The following is a 20,702-nucleotide window of genomic DNA, read 5'->3' as shown; positions in this document are numbered from 1 at the left end:
TTCTGGTGGTAATGCATGGCTGTCTAGTTTTGTGGAAACTTTACAGGGGTATACACTCTCCATGGGAGACTGGAGACAAGCAGCATCTAGATCCTGCACTAGTATTGAACACCGAGAAATCGAGACAACTGCAGGTATGCTTAACGTACCCAATGGAACCATACTGAGAGCACACTTCCAGCGTCTGGCCACAGCTATCAGAGAGAGGTTCCCCACTCCTGTTACAGCCGCACCCACTTCTTTCCCCTATGTTAAACGACCCACTTGAGCACTTGACTAACTGTACTAAACTTTGGACTGAATCAACTGGACATCACCCTGAACAGTCTGGTTAGGAGGAGGCTCTGTTCAGGACTGGGATCCTGTCAGGTCTCCCTGAACCAGTACAGACCACTCTTAAAGCTGACCCTGACCTCCTGTCCAGAGATGAGTCTAGATTTAGACGACAGTGCATCACCTCAAAATTTATTGAAGACAACAACAGGGTGAGGATAATGAAATTACCAAACTCCAAAAGCAACTTCTTAACTTAGAAGTAGCACAGGCAAGACATAAAGGTCCAAAACCACACCAGATGTAATTTTTTGGCAGACACAACGACCTAGACAGCCAGGTGGGTTCTAGGGTAATAGCCGGGATGGATACGCAGGAAAGTGTGGAGGGGCCAGGGGAGAGTGCAACATCAACGTGATCAAGGGTGTTCTGGTTGTAGTTCTCTCGATCACTGGATTAAGACTATCTTACAGCTCCTCAAGCTCCAATGCAAGGGCGTGGTGGCTGGTTCAACAACTGAGGGGGGCAAGGCAGAGGCAGAAATGACAGTTTTGGCACCCCCCCCCCCCCCCCGGGGCAGCAGAATGGACAACAGCAGGTTGGACAGTACCACTAGGGGTGACCAGGAAGCCAGGGGTCTGGCAATGCAGGTGCCATGATCTCCATCTCTGTTGTCTCGTTGACACAGGGGCAACACACTCCTCACTCAACATCTCGCTCCCGGACATTTTCTACAGATGCATACTGCATCATTGTTCCTGACGCACCTACGACAACTAATCACACTATATTAGAACACGAGACCCTAACTAGAGAACACGGACGTGACTACTCTGATCATGACGACAGCAGGTCAATGTTAAACAAACTCCCTAAATCAGTTTGGTCCACTGGACCCTTTGATGTTGGACATTGTACTAACACACCAGACATTAAAATCCCTGTTTTTCTGGGATCTCACGTTTACAGACCTCAATATCCTTGACGCGCAGCTGCTGACCAGGGGATGGAGGACAAGCTCACTGGCCTGTGGAATTCTAGAGTCTTGGAAACATCCACCTCCTCGTGGGGTACACCACTAGAGCCAGTTTTAAAAGCAGATGGTAACACTTAGCGTATGCCACATGATTTGAGAGCTGTTAATGATGTTAACGACCACACCATTGTTACCTCTACCACACCCCCACAGAATGTTGTCTCGCATCACACCTGGTTTGAAGTACTTCATAGCGATTAATCTGGCAAAAGTATTCTTCTGTGTCCCACTCGCACTGGAGTGTAGACACTTGTTTGCATTCAGATATCAGGGACGCAATTTGCAATACACCAGGTTGCCACAAGGCTTCCAAAATACACCTGGAATTTTTAATCAATGTTTGAAATCATTGCTGCAGGCTCGAGATCTCCCAGACGGATGTAAACTCCTGATGTATGTTGATCTCCTGTTGGCAGCCCCAACAGCAGAGTTGTGTTTTTCTCTAACTAAACTTGTTTTGCTTCGTTTGCATGAGATGGGATTCAAAGCTTCCAGAAAAAAACTTCAGTGTTGTGGCAAATCCGTGACCTTCTTGGGCAGAGTGGTGTCCTCGGAGAATCGTTCTTTTATTCTACAGATTCTCTTCATCCACATGCTGATCTCTCTGTCCAACCTCTGACTAACGGCAGGGTTCTGTTCACTGATGGTTGCTGTTACCGTAAGCCGAATGGCTCTTTGGCTGCGGCCCTCAGGTGAATTTGTAACTGTTTCCTCTTTTGTACTAACATTTGCTCCCTCAGCCCAGGCAGCGGAAGGGCTTGCACTCTGTCTTGCACTGGAACTGGTGGTCGGACAATCTGTCACTGTCTATTCTGACTCATCTTACGCTATCTCTGCTGCTGTGTTGGACCTGTCTGCCTGGAAACAGAATTATTTTAAAACAGCTAAATATACTCCTATTGTACATTTCACACTGATACAATGATTAGATAAAGCCCTGGCCAAACCTTCGGCGGTGGCTATCGCCTTGGTCCCTGGCCACTCCAAATCCACTTCAACCACAGCCCTCGGCAATAATGCTGCCGACTTCGCTGCCAAGCAGGCTGTGGGCTATGTCCCACAGATGTTTCTCCAATTATCTGACAAATCCTCTCCTGACCTGCTCGAACCACCGTCTCTTAGTGAATTGGTTAAAATACAGCACAACACCTCTCCTGAACAAAATATATTTTCACCAAAACTCACTCTATGGCTCATATTGGCCCCAGAGCCATGCTAACCAAACTTCGCATGTGGTGTCATCCTAAAATGTCTGATTTGTGTGATGCCCACTCTCGTGACTGTAATATTTGCCAGCTACACAATGTTCACCCCACGCTTAGACCGTTGTCAAGTTCATTTGACCCACCCACCTGGCCCGGTGCGGAACTGGTCATGGATTTCACAGACATGATCACTCATGTTCAAGGTAAGCGCTACCTTCTTGTTTTTGTTGACACCTTTTCCGGATGGCCTGAAGCCTACCCCTGCGCTCGCAAAGACGCCATGTTGGTAATGAAAGCTTTGGTGAACCACTGGATTCCAATGTGCGGTTTCCCTGCTCTCATCCGCTCGGACAACGGTGCACATTACACATCCACACACCTAGCTACTGTAGAGAAGTGGTTAGGGTTAACTCGCAAGTTTGGTTGTTTGTCACCCCACCAGTCAAGGCTCAGTTGAACATATGAATCGCACGTTGAAGGAAAAAATGGCTAAAATATGTACCTCTTCCAGCATGAATTGAGTTCAGGCTCTTCCCATTTCTCTAATGTCTGTGAGACAAACTGTGTCTCGCCTTACTGGTTTCTCTCCTTATGAACTTCGTCTGATGCCTGGCCCTTCCTCCTCACTTCAACCGCTGGAGGCAGGCGCTGTGTCTCCCAAGTTTTCTCATAAACTGTTTTGGACAGAACTGCATTCTTTTGCTTCTAATGTCCCTTCATAGATCCAGGACGCTCTTCTAACACAACCTCCTGCACTTGATCTTCCTGAATGGTCATCTGTCTACCTTAAACGACTCTTTCGTAAGTGGTCAGAACCCGTTGGTCCAGCCCCCACAAGGTGACTGTTCGTACCTCCAAAGCTGTCTACTTGGAGGTATAAGGAACTAAGTGGTTTCATTATTCTATAATTCGCCCCGCTACCGACTCGTAATTGCACTTTTATTTTATTGTTTGTTGTTTTTTTTTTTTTTTATTGCTAACCATGATTCCTACAGATGGTCCGATTGCTTTTCAGACCAAGAGAGGGAGAGCAGGAATCTATGGCATTCTTATTATTGGTGTTTTTGTTTTTTTTGGTATTTTGATCTGGGAAATTGCTCAAAAATACCCCATACCCATCATTCCCAGCTGTGAGCATAACCAACCCGGAAAATATTTATCACAGAGAAGAGTTGTATTATAAACAAAGCCATATCTGTTGATGAGTGGTTTAGGGTTTTGACAGGCGTTAGCGCAGTAAACAATTTTTTACTAGTAGCAGAACAAGCGGCAATTAAAACCCCGAGTGACTGTGTTGTATTCATGGGACCTAGACCTTTGTTACGTGTTGTTTCGTCTTCTGTCAACTCCACCTCTGTTTCAGATCTTATGAAAAATTATGTGCCGACTAAAAATGAATGCAAAATTTGGGATACTGCTCACCCGGTAACACCAGCCCGAAAGAACAAACTGTGGCATGCCAAAACTTCACCTGTATTTTCCTTAAAGATAATGGTGCCCCAATTGACAATATCTCTGATGATCAATGTGCAGAGACCCAGGAAACACCTTTCTTCCAACCTGTCAGCTGTACTGATGTGTGATGGTGGTGCGGAGGGAACCGTCTCTTCGACCGCCTCCCGTGCAACAGCACCAAGATTCGCTCGTGTGTATTCCCAGGAAAGTTATGCGAAACAAAAATTAACCAAATAAAAAAAAATGAAATGGGGAAAAAAACAATTATTTAAATAAAATAAAACTTAAAAATACAATAAAAACACATTTTGTTGATAAAACTATAATTATAGCAAAAAAAATTTTTTTTTTCTTAGTTTCAGATTTCATACATGAGCCTTTGGGGTTGATTCACTGGACAAGGAGGGTCGAGCAGTCGTTTGAGAATTGTACTTTTACTGTGTAATGAAATTATATCATTGGGTAGAAGCCAATAAAAAGGGTCCTGCTTTAAATTTTGTGGAATGTTATGTATGTGTTTGACTTGTGGGTGGTTACCTGTTACACAGTGAACACATTTTTAGAATGGTATTTCTTTGTCAAGTTTTTTTTAATCTCTCAAACGTGACAAATATGTTGTGTAAAAAAAACAAAGCATTTTTGACAAAGTAACTAATAAAAACTAAACCTACTGTAAAAAGTAATTAAAATTAACTGAATTTGTAAAAAAAAAAAGTACACTAACTACAGTTGAAAATCCCAAAATATTTATTAGAACCCTGCTTCACACCTGCACAAAAGGTCCAAACCAAAGCAGACCAAATGTGGCAGGTGTGAATACACCCTCAATTTCACCAGTTATTTTATTCTTAGAATTAATCGTAGTGAATTCACCAGGGTACATTCAGAGCGTGCTTTGTTCTTTTGAAATAAACAATTTCACTTATACTTATACAATCCCCCTCACCCCGCACCCCACCACAGACTTGACTCGAAATTGCCTTAGTGGAGAATGTGACAGTTAAGGATTGTCAGTATCTTCCGGATATGTCAATCCTGTCCTACCTGAATGCACTCATCACGCCGTCTGCTAAGAGACAGACCGGTAATTTCTATTTAGCAACAACTAAAAAATCCACTGCAACCACAAGTATTGCATAGTGTGGAGTTGCTGAGAATTGATCAAATGTCATGACACCCATCTAACCATTAGACACATACTGAGATGAAATTGGTACAGAAGATTTAGTTATCCTAGGACTACATCCTTTCAAGTTGGTATTCCGACATTGCATTGAGTAACTGAGAAATGTGGAATTGTGAGAACGCAGCATGCAATGCCAAACTAGCAAGTCTACCTTCAAAGGCAGAAGGATATGTTGTTTTTGAGATTCTGTTTGAAGGAATTTATTTGCCATAACACATATTTACACGGCACAAAATATGATAAGTCAGGTCCCTGATTAGCCCAATAAGACCAAGTACATGTGAAATATGAATAGAATAGTAAAACAAGATCAAATATTACACGATGAAGTGGTTAAAACAATTATTTACAGGTGAGGGGGAGTGTAAAGATGTGGATGCTTGAATTGCATGTACTGTAGTTACATGTTACTTTGAACTTGAAAAAGAATAAAGTTGTCATTATACAGGGATGAATTTATTAGTGTAATAACTTCCAGAAAGCTGTTCCTCAGCCTGGTGGTTTTTCACTGGATGCTCCGTAACCTCCTGCCCGAGGTTTTTAAGTACTGACTTGAATGTTTCCTTTGATTAAGTGTCTGCCACTTTTTAAAAGTTTTTTTTTTTCGAACAAACACATTTTATAGTGTGTACCAATGCGTGTGAGTACTGACCTGTTTAGGACTGCCACAATCAAAGGTGTGTACCCCTGGGCCATCACACAGTTGACTTCAGCACCCAGAGTCAGGACGTGCGCCACGCTCTTTGCATCCCCGCTGGCCACTGTGTAATGCAAGAGGCTCCTTTTACCGTTGAACTGCGTGCTGATGTGCTCCCGTTTCACCGACAATCGGAAACTACCGAAGTCCTTCTTCAATAGGAAAGAGAGCACGCTGTCCTTGCTGCATTGTTCATCTGGCGAATGAGAGGATATAGTGGTTGCAGGAATGTGATGCACTTCAAGTCAAGTTGTTCTGGCATGTTGTGCGCAACGTAAACGGTGAAAACAAGTTAAACACGGCGTCGTAAAGTGGAATATTTCACCGAGTCTACAGAAGCGTTTTATTACTGGGTCGAGGTTACCGACAAATGGAGAAATGACATCGCTTGTGGATCATTTCAGTAATACTTGGGATAAGAGCTCATTTTAAATTCTTCCATGCACTAATTGTCGACTGTACAGTACAATGTGACACACTTTTTAAAGAGAAGCCGAGCTGGCTGAGGATGCGTCATGCTTTGTTCTGTGTTTACCTGCAGGAAGGTCAGGCAACAAAGGGGAAGAAATCTAAGACAGAAATGACAAGAAATGACATGATCACAAACATCATTTTGTCTCTGGTGAAATTCACCACCTAGGTACTCATTCAGCTTAAGATGAAACAAAAATAAAATACATGTACGATACGCAGGAGCTGGTAGACCTATATCACCATGTATATAAAATGAGATTTCAAAATTGTGAAAAATCAAACCACACCCAAATGCTGTGAGTGTCTACCGAATGCACTGAACCCATTGGGCGCTCATCTGTCAATTAAATACTATTACTACTCTTGCAAAAATGGATGGGAGTTCATCTAGCATTTTTTTCCCTACACATTACATGTTCAGGCCACACAAATATGTCCACCTAAATTATATGGTGGCTGGAATACGGTCCAGCAGGTTCATTGGGCTTTTCCGTGCCATGCAACAACAAGGCCGGGGCAGCTTGAAGCCCTTTTCCACATGCAGACTGTCAGATGAGACATAACCCACCCCTCCCGCGCCCAACTTTACAGCATTTTTTGACACTTAAACACTCATGGTCGACACTAAGTCCCTTTAAAACCATGCCAACGGTCCTTCCAAAGGGAAGACCATTTTTAGGGTGTAGGGATTGTTAGCAAGCGAACTGCATGTTGCAAGTTCACCAGATAACCATTGATGGAACAAAGGTATTCGTGTTCTTGTAGAATAGAAGCAGGATGACAATGGAAAACTGAAGTGGTAAAAAACTGTTAGTCAAAATTCAATAATATATCATTCTCAGTCTTTGCAGGTTTTCAGTAATTATCTAACATATACTGTATTGAGAAACAATTCAGAATTATATTTAATTCATTTGAAAATCGTTATGAATCAATTGCAATTATATCTTTGTACAACTTTCTACGCCAGTGACATATAGTGATAAGCAGAAGAAAATCTTTCAATAGAACACCAAAGCTACTGGTACAATAACTACCTATTGCCATTCATACGATTAAACAAGTCGTGGCTTCCTGAAAAATTTCACATTAAGTCAGTTTGGAGGTAAGTTGAAATAGGATCATCATTACTCTTGTTAGATTTTTAAGGTCAGTGAGGCTGATGGCTTGGCTCTCAAAATTATGCTAAATAGTGTACTAGACAGCATGACCTGCTGTGTGCTGAATTTATACTTATCAAACTGAATTCACTTGGTAGGTGGGAAAAACGTGACTTCGAGATTCCAAACTGTGCCGGTTTGCGCTGCTGTTGTTACAGTCAATCGGTCCTGGGATCTTCAAAACTTCACTCAAGGCCTCCGTTTTCTTCACAGTTTCTGCAAAAACAGAAAAAGCAGTCAAGAACAAGCATGAATTTGCCTGATTAAACCAAATTATTCATTTGCATGCGGCGCTAAACCCCCACAAGGATCTGTTCATCAGTGGAGCAGTATCATAGAACATACCTTCACGCATGACTTGCAGGTTAATGCTTTCATCGAGAACACAGTCAAGGTTATTAGCTGCTGTTTATGAAGGAAGATGACTTCTTAAGATTTAAGAGCTTGTCTGAGCTAAAATAGGCCAGATGTGACATCTGATTCCCTTAAAAAAAACAAAATAACATTTTATTCGTGCGTAACATCCGCTGACAAAATAAAAAAACAACTTTGTTTGGGGTAAAGCAATTAATCACTGTTGATGTTGCTGTTGAGCCAAGTGTGTGTTATTAGTCCTTCTCACGAATCTCATCTTGGTAACTGAGTGCTAATAATACAAATACACTGCAGACTTGTAAAACCCTTTCAAAATGCCACCCGCAGAAACAATTTTAGAAAATTAATACAGTTGAGAAAGAAGTGTAATTTGGTATATTTGGTACTCTGTAGGTACCGATTCCCCTGATACAAGCTGTTCGGTCCCTGTATGACCGCTGTCAGCGTTTGGCCGGCAATAAAATCCGAGACTATGATCCTCAGTCGGAAAAGGGTGGCGTGTCCTCTCCAGGTCGGGGATGAGATCCTTCCCCAAGTGGAGGAGTTCAACTATCTTGGGGTCTTGTGCACGAGTGAGGGAAGAATGGAGCGGGAGATCGACAGACGGATTAGTGCAGCGTCTGCAGTGATGGCCAAGGACGACCCAGGACACGCTGGAGAGACTGTCTCTCAGTTGACTTGGGAACGCCTCAGGATCCCTCCGGAAGAGGTGGAAGAAGTGGCTGGGGAAAGGGAAGTATGGGTATCCCTGGTGAAGCTATTTCCCCCGCGACCCAACCTAGAAAACCGGTAGATAATTGATGGATGGATGGTACTCTGTATTAGCAGTTGTCTGTGTGTCCACATTGATAACAATACTCCTTGAAAATACCCTTGACTTTTGATCAACAATAACAAACTGTTACTTTTCAAAGTTCAACTTTTGGGAAATTAGCTTCTTTTCAGTTGTAGCCACAAATCATGACCAACGCTGAAAATAGAGAACACTTGACCTGGAGTATTTACTAAGCACAAATATCCACTATAAACCAAAGTATTTAGACGTTTCATCAGTAGGAGCTCGAAGGATAAAAATGTGTGATTTTATGTCTTCAGAATTTCTCTGAGGTCCAGAGTTTTTCTTTGTGTGAATGAAAACGAGCACACTGTTTTTATGTTGTACTCCATGTAAATGGGAGGCTTACAGCCATGCTACCCTGAGAACGTCAGATCTCAGAAGTTAAGTGGGTCTGGCCCTGATTAGTATTTGGATGGGAGACTGCCTGGGAACACCAGGTGCTGTAAGGTTCTCTTGCCGGCGAAATTATTCTTTGTTTTTATGAATGAGCGAATAGAAATACTACCCGTGTCAATGAACAATTTTACGGTGGTTGTACAGTATGTGATTGAACAGACAAATGAAAGACAAATGCACGTACACTACTGTATGTTTGAATCAACATTACATGTAATGTACCGGCACCACTACTACTGAAAAACTGCACATTTTTGAGTGAACTTTTGTTGTGGGCAGCACAAGACACACCAGTGCAATAAAGGGGCTGCACAGCATGAAGAAAATAAAGCATTCAGATGCAAAAGCAGATATAGCCATTTTTTTTTTTTTGTTTCTGCAGATACTTTGATATATGTATTATATAATTATATATATTATATATTTGATTTATATATATTATCGAAATCAAAATCTACAGAAACAAAAAAAATGGATATATCTGCTTTTGTGTCTGAACTCTTCAAATGTTTTTATGTCCCTCCGACCGCGATATGGGAAAAGTACACATTTTTAAATGCTTTTTATTATGGGCAACTTTAGACACAACTGGGCAACAACCATTTTGTGGTACCTGTGTGGAGTTATCATATTCTCCCCGTACCTGCGTGGGTTTTTTTGGGGACTCCGAGTTCCTCCCACATGCCAAAAACGTGCATTAATTGGGATCTCTGAATTGTGATTGTGACTGCAACTGTTGTTTATCTCTATGTGCCCTGTGATTGGCTGACAACCAGTTCAGTGTGTACCCCGCCTCCTGACAGCTGGGATAGGCTGCAGCACTCTTGTGACCCTTGTAAGGATAAGCGGCTCAGAAAATGGATGGATAATCCTTTTGCGTGTATAGAAAAATTCTCAGTTCATGAAAATTGGACCAAAAACAAAAATGATGGGGATGATGTTTTTCTCCCATTTACATATGAATGGACCGAATGATAGGAACCAAATTTATGGAGATATTGCTCACATGGTGTAAATAGACAGATGAATACATGATGTGACCAATTTTTGCCACATTATAACTGCAAGACCAGGATATTTTTTCAGTGTTGCGTACCTGAGAAGGGCGGCCTCTTATTTTGCTCCTGATCCCAGCACTGCTTCATGATGCTGATCATCTGATCGCACTCATGTGGCCTCTGCTCAGGTATGAGGTCCACGCTGGGTCTCCTGCCATGTGACACATTTAAGAGCACGGTGGTCATGCTGCACCCTGCATCCACAAAATACATGTCAGCCAAGTTGGTCATGCGTGTCCACACTGACCTCAAATTCTCAAGAACACGCTTGTGTAAAGGTGGAAGGCAGCAGTATTTCAAAATGGGATTAAATACCGCCTTTTTGGCACAGAATCCAATTTACAAGGTGTTATAAGAGATGCTGCCTTGTTTTATAAAATGAGCAAGACTATTTGTACATGTTTAGGCAGGAATTAAAGGTTGATGAGAAATGAGAAAAATTCAGACATCAAATCGTTTCCTTTTCAATTGTGTTTTTTTTTTTTTTTTCAGAATGATTCATCTGAATTATTTCTCACCTGCGTGAGGTTTCCGTTGAGTCAGAACCTCCCAGATTACAATTCCAAAACTGTAGATGAAAGGAGTGACAGAAAATTGAGATTTAAATGACCAATGTCGTCTGCTGTGCGTGTGATATAATTCGTATCCCACGTGAGGTAATTGATTCATCTTTCTGAAATATGAAATTATTTTCTGTCTGTAATAGAGTACTTGATGAATCTGGCATGCTGTACAATACGGAGTTACTGTGCCTGTGTGATTTGAGAGTCACCTATAAACATCGAAGGAAAGTCCAGGTGAATCGCAGTAATGAGAGAAGATCTCAGGAGGAATGTAGTTTATGTTCCCTCTTGCTGTCAGATGCTCCATGAACAACTTCTTATTTTTCCCATCTTCCCAGCGAAACAAACCAAAGTCTGAAATCTGAACAGAATAATTAGAAATAGGGTTAGAGCTCTGGTGATATTGAGTCTTGCTGATACATTTTATACTTAATTTTCTGCTGCTATATAAGTATTATGCGCCACAAGCAGTTATTTGGCCCAGCTGCAACATGCTGTTAGCTAGCTAGCTGCGAATGTCTACGCCGCAAAAATACGTTTTCCCTTTTAGGTGACAATGGTGTGGTTGCTTTAGTCAGTGTGCACGTCACCCAGAGAAGAGATACATTGGCGAAAAGGGTGAAAAATGTACAGTTTAAAGTTTGTGACTTGAAAACCAAAATAGATCGGGGCCTCAAGCTAGTGTAGCTGCTCATATGTTGTTTTTTACCTTTCCAAATTGGTTAGCAACACTGTTCTCTAGTTACAAGTGATATTCATTATCACTTTACAGGGGTTTTAATTCATCAGATTTCATCCTTTTTTCATCAATTGTTCTGAGAAAACCAAGTTATAATACTTTTTTAAATCATATTGTTGGTTTCAGGGGGCATGGTAGAACAATTGGTTAGAGCATTGGCCTCACAGTTCTGAGTACCGGGGTACAAATCCTGTCCTTGCCTGTGTGGAGTTTGCATGTTCTCCCTGTGCCTGCGCAGGTTTTCTCTGGGCTCTCTGGTTTTGTCCCACATCCTAAAAACATGCATTTATTGGAGACTCCAAATTGCCCCTTGGTATGATTGTGAGTGGGACTTTTGTTCATCTCTATGTGCCCTGCAATTAATTGGCTGGCAACCAGATCTGGGTGAATCTCTCCTCCTGCCCAATGACAGCTGGAATAGATGGGTTATTGCACTGTGACCCTTGTAAGAATAAGCAGCTCAGAAAATGGATGGATGAATAATAAACCACTTTTTGTCATATTTGTTAACGGTCCCGTTCCATCAGAATCTTGTTTTTCTTTCTACTGCTCTATGCATATGTCAAAATGAGTCTGTGACATAGTATAAGGTTGATGTGGTTTTTTTTTTTTTTTTGATTGAATGCAAAAATCAATAAATGACGTAAGGCTTGCAAAAGAGGTGGATTTGAAATTCCTGACATTGTGACAGTCAATTCATATTCAAGTACCTGCCTATTTTGTGGAAGCTACCCACCCACTCAACTCAGCTGAACTCCAACATGGCATTTTACAGCGTATCAGTGGCTGCAGAGCCGGTTTATAAAACCATACATATGCTGTGTTTTACAACAATAGCTTACCATATTCATAATGTAACGAGTAGATGAAAACACAAAGCTTACATGCATTTTAGCCAACAATGATCAGGTTAATTTCCAAGGAAGGGGAGCAAATAGAAATAAAGCTCCACATATCACACACACAATGACCCCATATTATCACGAACACACACGCACCCCATATATATGGGTGCGTGTGTGTGAGTGATATGTGGAGTGATATGTGGAGCATATATATATATATATATATATATATATATATATATATATAGATTATTTGAGCCCCTTCGCCTCACAAGGGTGGCAGGAGTGCTGCAGCCTATCCCGGCTATCAGCGGGCAGGAGGCAGGGTACACCCTGAACTGGTTACCAGCCAGTCATAGGGCACATGGAAACAGAAAACGGTTGCACACCTAGAGGCAATTTAGAGTATCCAATTAATGTTGTGTGTTTTGGGGATGTGGTGAAACTGAGTGCCCGGAGAAAACCCACGCAGGCAGCGGGAGAACATGCAAACTCCACACACGTGGGGCCGTGGGGTTTGAACACCAGTCGTCACAACTGTGAGTTCTACGCCCTCACCAGTTGCATCATCGGGCCGCCTTTACGTAAATATATTTTACTTCTTAAGTAGTACTTCTTAAGTACTAGCAAAAAATGAGTGCCCTGCCTGCCACTCTTCCTAAAGATGAACAGATATTCCCACAATTGTCATACTGATATCTCTCTACACAACTGACCTTGACATGAAGATGGTCATCCAGTAGAATGTTAGATGGCTTCAGGTTAAGATGGAGGAGCGGGGGTCGCAGGCTGTGGAGAAAGTTCATGCCCATGGAGACCTCGTGAATCATCTGGAATTTTTTGGGCCACATTAGATTGTGACTATTTAGGAGATTTCCCAGCGATCCATTGCTCATGAACTCCATTACAATGGCAGGCACATCATCGCACAGTCCATAGACCGACACAATATACTTGAATTTCACTTTTGCTATGTTGGACACCTCCTTCATTAGGTTCCTGCAACAAAACAATGGTCTTCAAATCGCACTTTGTGGTACAACACCTATTTGCAACTCTGCAACATGACATCATAGCTACCGACCTGTAAAGGCTGCCATTTCCCACGTTTGTGTCCAAGACTTTCAGGGCACATGTTTCCCGCCACAATTTAATCTTGACTTGGTATACTTGGCCAAATTTGCCTTCTGCCACTTTAGTCCAGTCTGTCTCAAAATCGTTTTTCTTGAAGCTCCTGCACTGTCCAGGAGACACATCTGGATAATCCATGAGTGATGCCCTCCACTTCACACAAACACAACTTGCTCTCTAATCTCGACCATCGAAAGGATTCCTCCTCATAGTCCCATCGATCTGCGTCACCGCAGGGACCGGAGCAAGGTGCAAAACATCGATGCACAATCAAGTGTATGTCTGAAAGGCGTATCAAGTCAACTGCCGTTGTGATATTTCTGGGAGGAGGTGAGCCTTGAAAACTGGTTTGCACTGAATGTTGCAAAGCCGGTTTATGACTAAGAACATTGCAGGTCTACTTTTCGGTCTTGCGGAAGTAGCAACACACACTTGCACAAATCACTCATAGTCTGTGGTGTTTTAAAGTGACGGAGTGATTTGTTCCATTCTACATAGAAATTCTGAGCGAAACTCAGGACATCTGGAATAATCTAGCTCCTTTGAGGATTGCACCAGTGAAGATGATGACTTTCTTTGGAATGACTGTAGTTCTACTACACTCATCTGTCTATTTTGTTGGAGTTGTCTAGATTTGAAATGAATTCACATCATAGCGATCTTTAAAAGACTTTTTAATGTGATTTTTTTTTCAAAATTACCCTCTTAAATTGCCTCATTTATATTAAACACAGATACCTTAAATACAAATTATTAGCTTTATTATTATTAATTATTAGCTTTAACTTGAATACCAGGGGACAAAAAGGTGATTTTTACTAAATTCACAAAAGATTGGGAATGTCTGCTTTTGCATTTGATCACTTCAATTACTCTTTTGAAACTATTGGCGCAGTGTCTGTTATTCATTTAGCTGACTACCTTTGAGGTGGAATGGGTTCATTTTCCACTCAGAGCTGAAGCGTATGGGTGTGAATGTTTGTCTGTGTTGATGTGCCTTGTGACTGATGACCAGTCCTGGGTGTGGTTAGCCTTGCACCTCCGGCAAGAATGTGTATCATTCAATTCCTTGGTTTACAATTTAAAGTATAATGGAAGACAAACAGGCGGAACGGTGGGACATCTGGTTTGATCGTTGGCCTCACAGTTCTGAGGACCGGGGTTCAAATCCCAGTCGCGCCTCTGTGACGTTTGAATGTTCTCCACGTGCCTGCGCGGGTTTTCTCCGGGCACTTCAGTTTCCTCCCACATCCGCAAAATATGCTCTCTAAATTGCCCCTAGGTTTGGCAGTTGTCTTTTGCCATGTGCCCTGCGATTGGCTTGGAACCAATTTACTGTGTACATCTGGGATTGGCTCCAGCACTCGTGAGGATAAGTAGCTCAGAAAATGGATGGATGGTTGGAAGACAAACAGCATCACAGAACAGATTGTGTATGAAATTGGAGGTTTCACTGTACAGAATTTTCATTTCTCCTTCCCTTGGAACGTTCAACTTGATATGCAGGTTTTGCAATTGAATGAATTAAATATACACTGGTGGGCGCCGTTTCACGCTCTACCAGCTCACACAGGCTCCTGGATTGATGTTCCAATGAAAACCAGGCACTCGTGATCAGATTCCTGATGAGCTACCTGAGGGAGAGAAGTCATTCTTCGTTGATGGAAGCTGCAAGTTGCGAGGCGGCCAATCACATTAACAGGCTCCACCACGCAAGAGCAAACTGACCTACCTCACTCGCTCACACCCCTAATGTCCTCTATTAACTAACCTGCTTAAAATGCAGTCTCCTTGATCCGTTTTGTGTTAGCTTTGAGGGTGCCAAGTACACCCAAACAACATTGAAGAGTGGCAGACACTGAAGCGACACAGTATTGTAGTACAGTGAATACGGCATTGTCGTACAGTGAATGCTTGGAGTATGTGAGTCAGTCCCTCATTAATGCGTTACTGAAAAGCTACACATATGCTTCAATAAAATTGGTTCCAACATTTTGCCATGATGCTTTGTGAAGACAATTATATGAGAGAACACGTCAATATTTATTTGCTTTAATTAAGATGATTCTCCTGAAAATGGGACGAAAAGTATTTTTTTCATTAGCTCTATTTCATAATTGTTTCTCTTATAATTGGCTGATTGATAAAATATTAATACAATTACATGGATAAACATTTAACAATTTTTTGGTTGGTTGGGTAATTTTGCTTGATTCTAAATGAAATGCTAAAATGGAAATAAAATTATTTTTCAATAAACTTTTCGATTTTTTTTATTCATAATTTACTTCATATTCAATTAATTCCTGTAAATCCTTTGTAACTGACTTATTGTCAGTCAAATAACTGTTTCAGTAATTACCAGTAAAATAATAAACCATAACATTTAAAATGGGAATGTTAACAATTTTATTGTTTTTTAAGTTTTTCTTTTTTCATTTTTATTGTATTATTCATCTAATTGAGTACCTGGTTAATAGACTTATTGTAAAAAAAATAATAATAATAAACAAGATTTTTAAAGAACACAATATTATTGTATTATTGGAGGAAATATTTTGACGTTATTTCCAAATGACCTGGTGAATTTGTCCATTTAAAAAAAACAACTGTAGCCCTTGAACACCAAGGTTTGCTCCCCCAATGCAGTCTAATCGGATGTCATTTTTGTCATTGATTTGTAGACCCAAATGTACCAGTCTGTATAAATATATGCTACATTAAAAAATAAATGTTTGATTTTTAATCAGCCAAAAACCACAATGACAGTTTGCGCAGGAAAGGTGATGGGACATGGATGATGTGCCCCATCCATGCCACATTTTGACATCCAATTAGAATGCATGAGACGTAAAAATGTTTCGATAAATCATTTCAACATCACTTCCAGTCCCCCAGTTTTTTTCCTCCATCATAGTTAGCGGGCGTCAGCGACACTGACTACCCTCACCAGGCAGACACACTTGCATGAAATTTGACTTACTTTATTTTGGGGTGAAGCGTGAATCGAGGGGTGGGGGGGAAACAGTGGATGTTTGGGTGACAAAATGTGGAGGGTTCATCACCAAGAAGATTAACGACATTGACAAAAAGATGGACTTTCAGGCAAAGATCCACCACCTCAAAACAATATCCATGGCCATGTAATACCAAAGAAATTGTGTTGTTATTATTATTTGTTATTCAATGTCAATGCGGTTTTTACTGATGTTACTGTATCAGTTTTGTTTGATACATTTCGTACAATTTGATGAATAATGCAGCAAACCGTGATGCCAGGTAATCGTTGCCAGAAATGTGTCATGAGTATTAATACGTGTTGCCTGAAATGGATTAACTTTAAAAATATGTATTGTTCTCAGGATAATCTCTATTTAAGTAGTCCAAAAATGTGTTTGTTATGTTTATCTTACGATCAACATAAAATGTTGGTGAATGCTAGTTGACATACAACTATGCTAGTCTGAGATCTGGTTGTACAGGTGTCGGCAGGTTCCAGCATGCTGGTGTTGGCCCACTGGTAGATGGTGACACCAGCAAAAAGGGGCCTGTTGGTTGCTGGTCAACAGCAGTGTGATTTTTCACCAGCAAGTAAGAGCAGTACCAAAACCATTTTTTAAAAAAACAGTATATGCTGGTTTTTGCTAGGTTTCACCTTGCCCGTCTATGCTGGATTTTTTTTTAGTAGGGCGGTAGAACCTGTAGGGGAATTTTCAGAATAGACAGCGGAAGTGTGTGTTATATGCAGAAACTGCACGTGTGAGACGCAAGCGTGACAGACGGGGAGTGATGAAGAAATACAAAGAAAAAGAATTGTAAGGAGCGTGAGAAAAGGTGACGGGGTGAAACTAAGCAGATGAGGCACGAGGCGATGTGATAAGAGCGGCTCACGTGTTCCATGTGAATGTTCCCGTGCTCACTTTGTATGTATGAAGACTGCGCCTACAAATATCTAGAAGTCAAGTCAATGTCAACGTGTGAGCAAGTCATCCAATACTTCTGGGAGAGAGATTAATTCAAACCCAAACCAATGCAAACCAATGAGATACACATCGGGCGTACAAGACTCTAGACACGCACGCCTCGGGACAGTCAAGCTATCGTCTGAAACTTTTCTTGTTTTCATGATTACAAAGATGGCATCTGTCGCTGGCTGGTTTGGTCCTATTGCTACCCACTGCTGCTCGCGCTGCAGTAGATACCAGCAATAGCAGTTTTGTTTATTTTCTATCAAAATGATTAAGCTCAGAGTTCCAAAGCATAAGCTAAAGTGAATGGTTAAGAGTGTTGTTTTTATTATCCTTAAAAATGGGACCACATTTACCAGCACATAAAAGTTATTGTGTTGTTACATCTTGCTCAAACCCTTTCAAAGAAACATATGAAATGTGAATTTATCAGTTAATAATGTGGTAGTTGTAATAAAGTAAGCAACCTGAAAAATATATATATTAAAAAGCCTATTTCATGAAACATACTGTACAGATATTGATACATCTTGGGTCTAGGCCTGTCTCCCTGATATCTGTGGTTATGAAGTTCTTTAAATGCCTCATGCTGGTCCACCTCAAGAGCGCCAGGGCACCACTGCTGGACCTCCTGGAGTTTAACTACCAAACAAACAAATCTGTGCATGACGCAGTCAACATAGCGCTGCACTTCATCAAAGACCACCTTCATGGTGCAAAATCCTTTTTGTGGACTTCAACTCTCCATTCAGCAGCATCATTCATGAACTCCTCTACTCCAAGCTTCTCCAGGTCAGTGTCTTGCCTGCCATCTGCCAGTGGATTTAGAGCTTCCTGATGAGCAGGACACAGGGAGGTGAGCCTAGGGGACACCACCTCCTCCACATGCACCATCAGCACCAAGGTGCCTCAAGAACCCAAGGTCCTCTTTCTACACGAACGACTGCATATCAACGCACACAGCTATCAAACTCCTGAAGTTTGCAGATGACACCAGAATCATCAGCCTCCTCAATGAAGGTGACAAGTCTCTATATTGACAGGAAACGGAGAGGCTGGAGCTGTGGCTGACACAATCTGCAGGTGAACACACTAAAGACTGTAGAGATGATCATGGTCTTCAGGAGGCATCATTGGCCACAGCTGCCCCTCACACTGTCCAACTGTCTTGTCAACCATCAAGACCTTCAACTTCCCGGGAATTACAATCGTTCAGGACATGAGGTGGGAGACCAACCTCAACTCCATCCTCAAAAAAGTCCAGCAGAGGATGCACTTTCTGGGGCTTCTGCTGAGGCAGTTCTACACAGCAGTCATCGACGCTAACCCTGTGTTCACCTACCACTGTCTGGTTTGGTGCTGCCATAGAAATGGAGAAATTGTCGGTACCCCCTACCTGTCCTTGAGAACTTGCACGCTGCTACGTCTAAGACAAGAGCAAGCAAAATCCTCTTGGACTCTCCACATCCATGTCATCACCTCTTCCAGCTCCTTCTTTCAGATAAGCCCTATCGAGTAATGCCAAGTACAATGAGCAGACATTCCAACAGCTTTTTCTCTCTTACCATTAACTTCTTAAACAATTCACTTCCAATTCCATTGCGACATGCTGCCATCTTTTTATAATAATGTATTGGCAGTAGTACATTATTGGGAAGTTTTCATTGCTCATTAACTCTCCTTACAACTTATACTCACAAGTATTTTTTGTCAATTGCTGTTTGCTGTCATACTAGAGTGACTCTACCAGGACCAAATTCCTTGTGTGTTTTTGACACACTTGGCAAATAAAGATGACTTTGATTCTGATAAATTTCCTGCTTTAATGAGTGTTTCTAATCGGTGCAAATTGAATACCCAGATAAAGAATTTATTCTTGTTAGAGTGCATGGCTTAATGGATTCCTGAGTTGTGTATAATTTATTATTCAATTCCAAATAAATTGATGTCAACCAAATTATTCAACATTTTATGTGCATCCTTTTACAGCGTGTTAGGGACTTATCATCTTGTTGGTCTCTAGAGCATGAATGAATTAATCCAGTTGTGGCTGGTTTCCAACATTTTCTTTTTTTCTCTTGTTTTTCTGTAGCTCTATGGAATACACGCAATACCAAATAATTTTTAAAAAATATTCACCTTTCCTTCCTGAAGGAGTACTGTAAATCTTGAGCCACATTTACAGAAGTTACTTTTTTCTTTGACTTTTGTGCTTTGTTGGTTTTAGCTTTGTGTTACCAGATTTTAATTTCTCTCAGACTTCCTGCCTGAGTTTGTGTTTTGCGTCCGTGACTCTGCAGTCCTGAGTCCAAGGGTAACATGGAGCATTTATCTATTCTAATTATCTTCTTCTTCTTTTCCTTTCGGCCTGTCCCGTTAGGGGTCGCCAAGGCGTGTCATCTTTTTCCATCTTCTTCTCTAACACCTACTGTTCTCATGTCCTTCTTTGGTCTTCCTCTCGTTCGTTTGCCTGGCAGCTCCATCCTCAGCACACTTTTACCAATATACACACTCTCTCGTCTCCAAACATGTCCAAACCATCTAAGTCTGGTCTCTCTCACCTTGTCTCCAAAACATCCAAATTTGGCTGTACCTCTATTGAGCTCATTTCTAATCCTATCCAACCTGCTCACTCCGAGCGAGAACCTCAACATCTTCATTTCTGCTACTTCAAGTTCTGCTTCCTGTTGTTTCTTCAGTGCCACCGTATATATCATATATCATACATATATCATGGCCAGCCTCACCACTGTTTAATAAACTTTGCCCTTCATCCTAGCGGAGACTCTTCTATTGCATTGAACACCAAACACCTTCCGCCAACTGTTCCACCATGCTTGGACTTCACTTCTTTACCACACTCTCCATTGTACTGTATTGCTCTTGCTATCTATTCTAATTATGATCAGAGTAAATCCACTTGCATCTGAAGAAGAGATGTATTTACAAATTGTAGGTGGTTAATATATTGCATTTTCTAAACTTTCTGAATCTCAAAAACACCAATCTTACAATACAATCTCACAATAGGTCATGATCATGGGATCTAAAATGTAAAGATCAATATAGCACAGAGTTCTATTTTGTTTTTAGAAGTGCTGAATTAGCATTAATTTCCTCTTACCCAGCCAGCCTTGCTCAATAGCAAGCCACAAATGCATACATACGTGATATCAAAACCTACCGGTAGATCAACAAACTACCGATCTCAAATTGCGCTTTCATAATGTATTGATTCTTTTGCTCTGGATTACTTATTTTGGCAACGGGTTGTCGATCAGGGATACCGGAGCACTCGAACGG

The 20,702-nt window shown here is 41.4% G+C and overlaps 1 protein-coding gene across 6 annotated transcripts in view; it reads right to left on the bottom strand.

Annotated features, from left to right (window-relative positions):
* The window catches only part of LOC133504416 (ankyrin repeat and protein kinase domain-containing protein 1-like), a 68,413-nt gene that overhangs the window by 3,362 nt on the left and 44,349 nt on the right, over positions 1-20,702 (bottom strand). Inside the window, exons 1-9 of one of the 6 annotated variants that reach the window (XM_061826623.1) lie at positions 13,385-15,757; positions 13,017-13,299; positions 10,926-11,077; positions 10,672-10,721; positions 10,192-10,347; positions 7,578-7,702; positions 6,388-6,421; positions 5,995-6,048; positions 5,808-5,916 (exon numbers count right to left, since the gene is read on the bottom strand). In XM_061826623.1, the coding sequence (XP_061682607.1) occupies positions 5,808-5,916; positions 5,995-6,048; positions 6,388-6,421; positions 7,578-7,702; positions 10,192-10,347; positions 10,672-10,721; positions 10,926-11,077; positions 13,017-13,299; positions 13,385-13,569 (1,148 nt within the window). In that variant the 5' untranslated portion in view covers positions 13,570-15,757. Of the gene's footprint in view, positions 1-5,807; positions 6,049-6,387; positions 6,422-7,577; positions 7,703-10,191; positions 10,348-10,671; positions 10,722-10,925; positions 11,078-13,016; positions 13,300-13,384; positions 15,758-20,702 lie in introns of those variants that run through there. The other 5 variants (XM_061826622.1, XM_061826624.1, XM_061826627.1 and 2 more) reach the window with 5 other exon arrangements.

This window comes from Syngnathoides biaculeatus, chromosome 8 (assembly GCF_019802595.1).
Source record: "Syngnathoides biaculeatus isolate LvHL_M chromosome 8, ASM1980259v1, whole genome shotgun sequence".
In the NCBI taxonomy this organism is placed as follows: Eukaryota; Metazoa; Chordata; class Actinopteri; order Syngnathiformes; family Syngnathidae; genus Syngnathoides; species Syngnathoides biaculeatus.
Note: the sequence above shows the minus strand (reverse complement) of the source record. Positions and strands in the feature narration are given on the sequence as shown.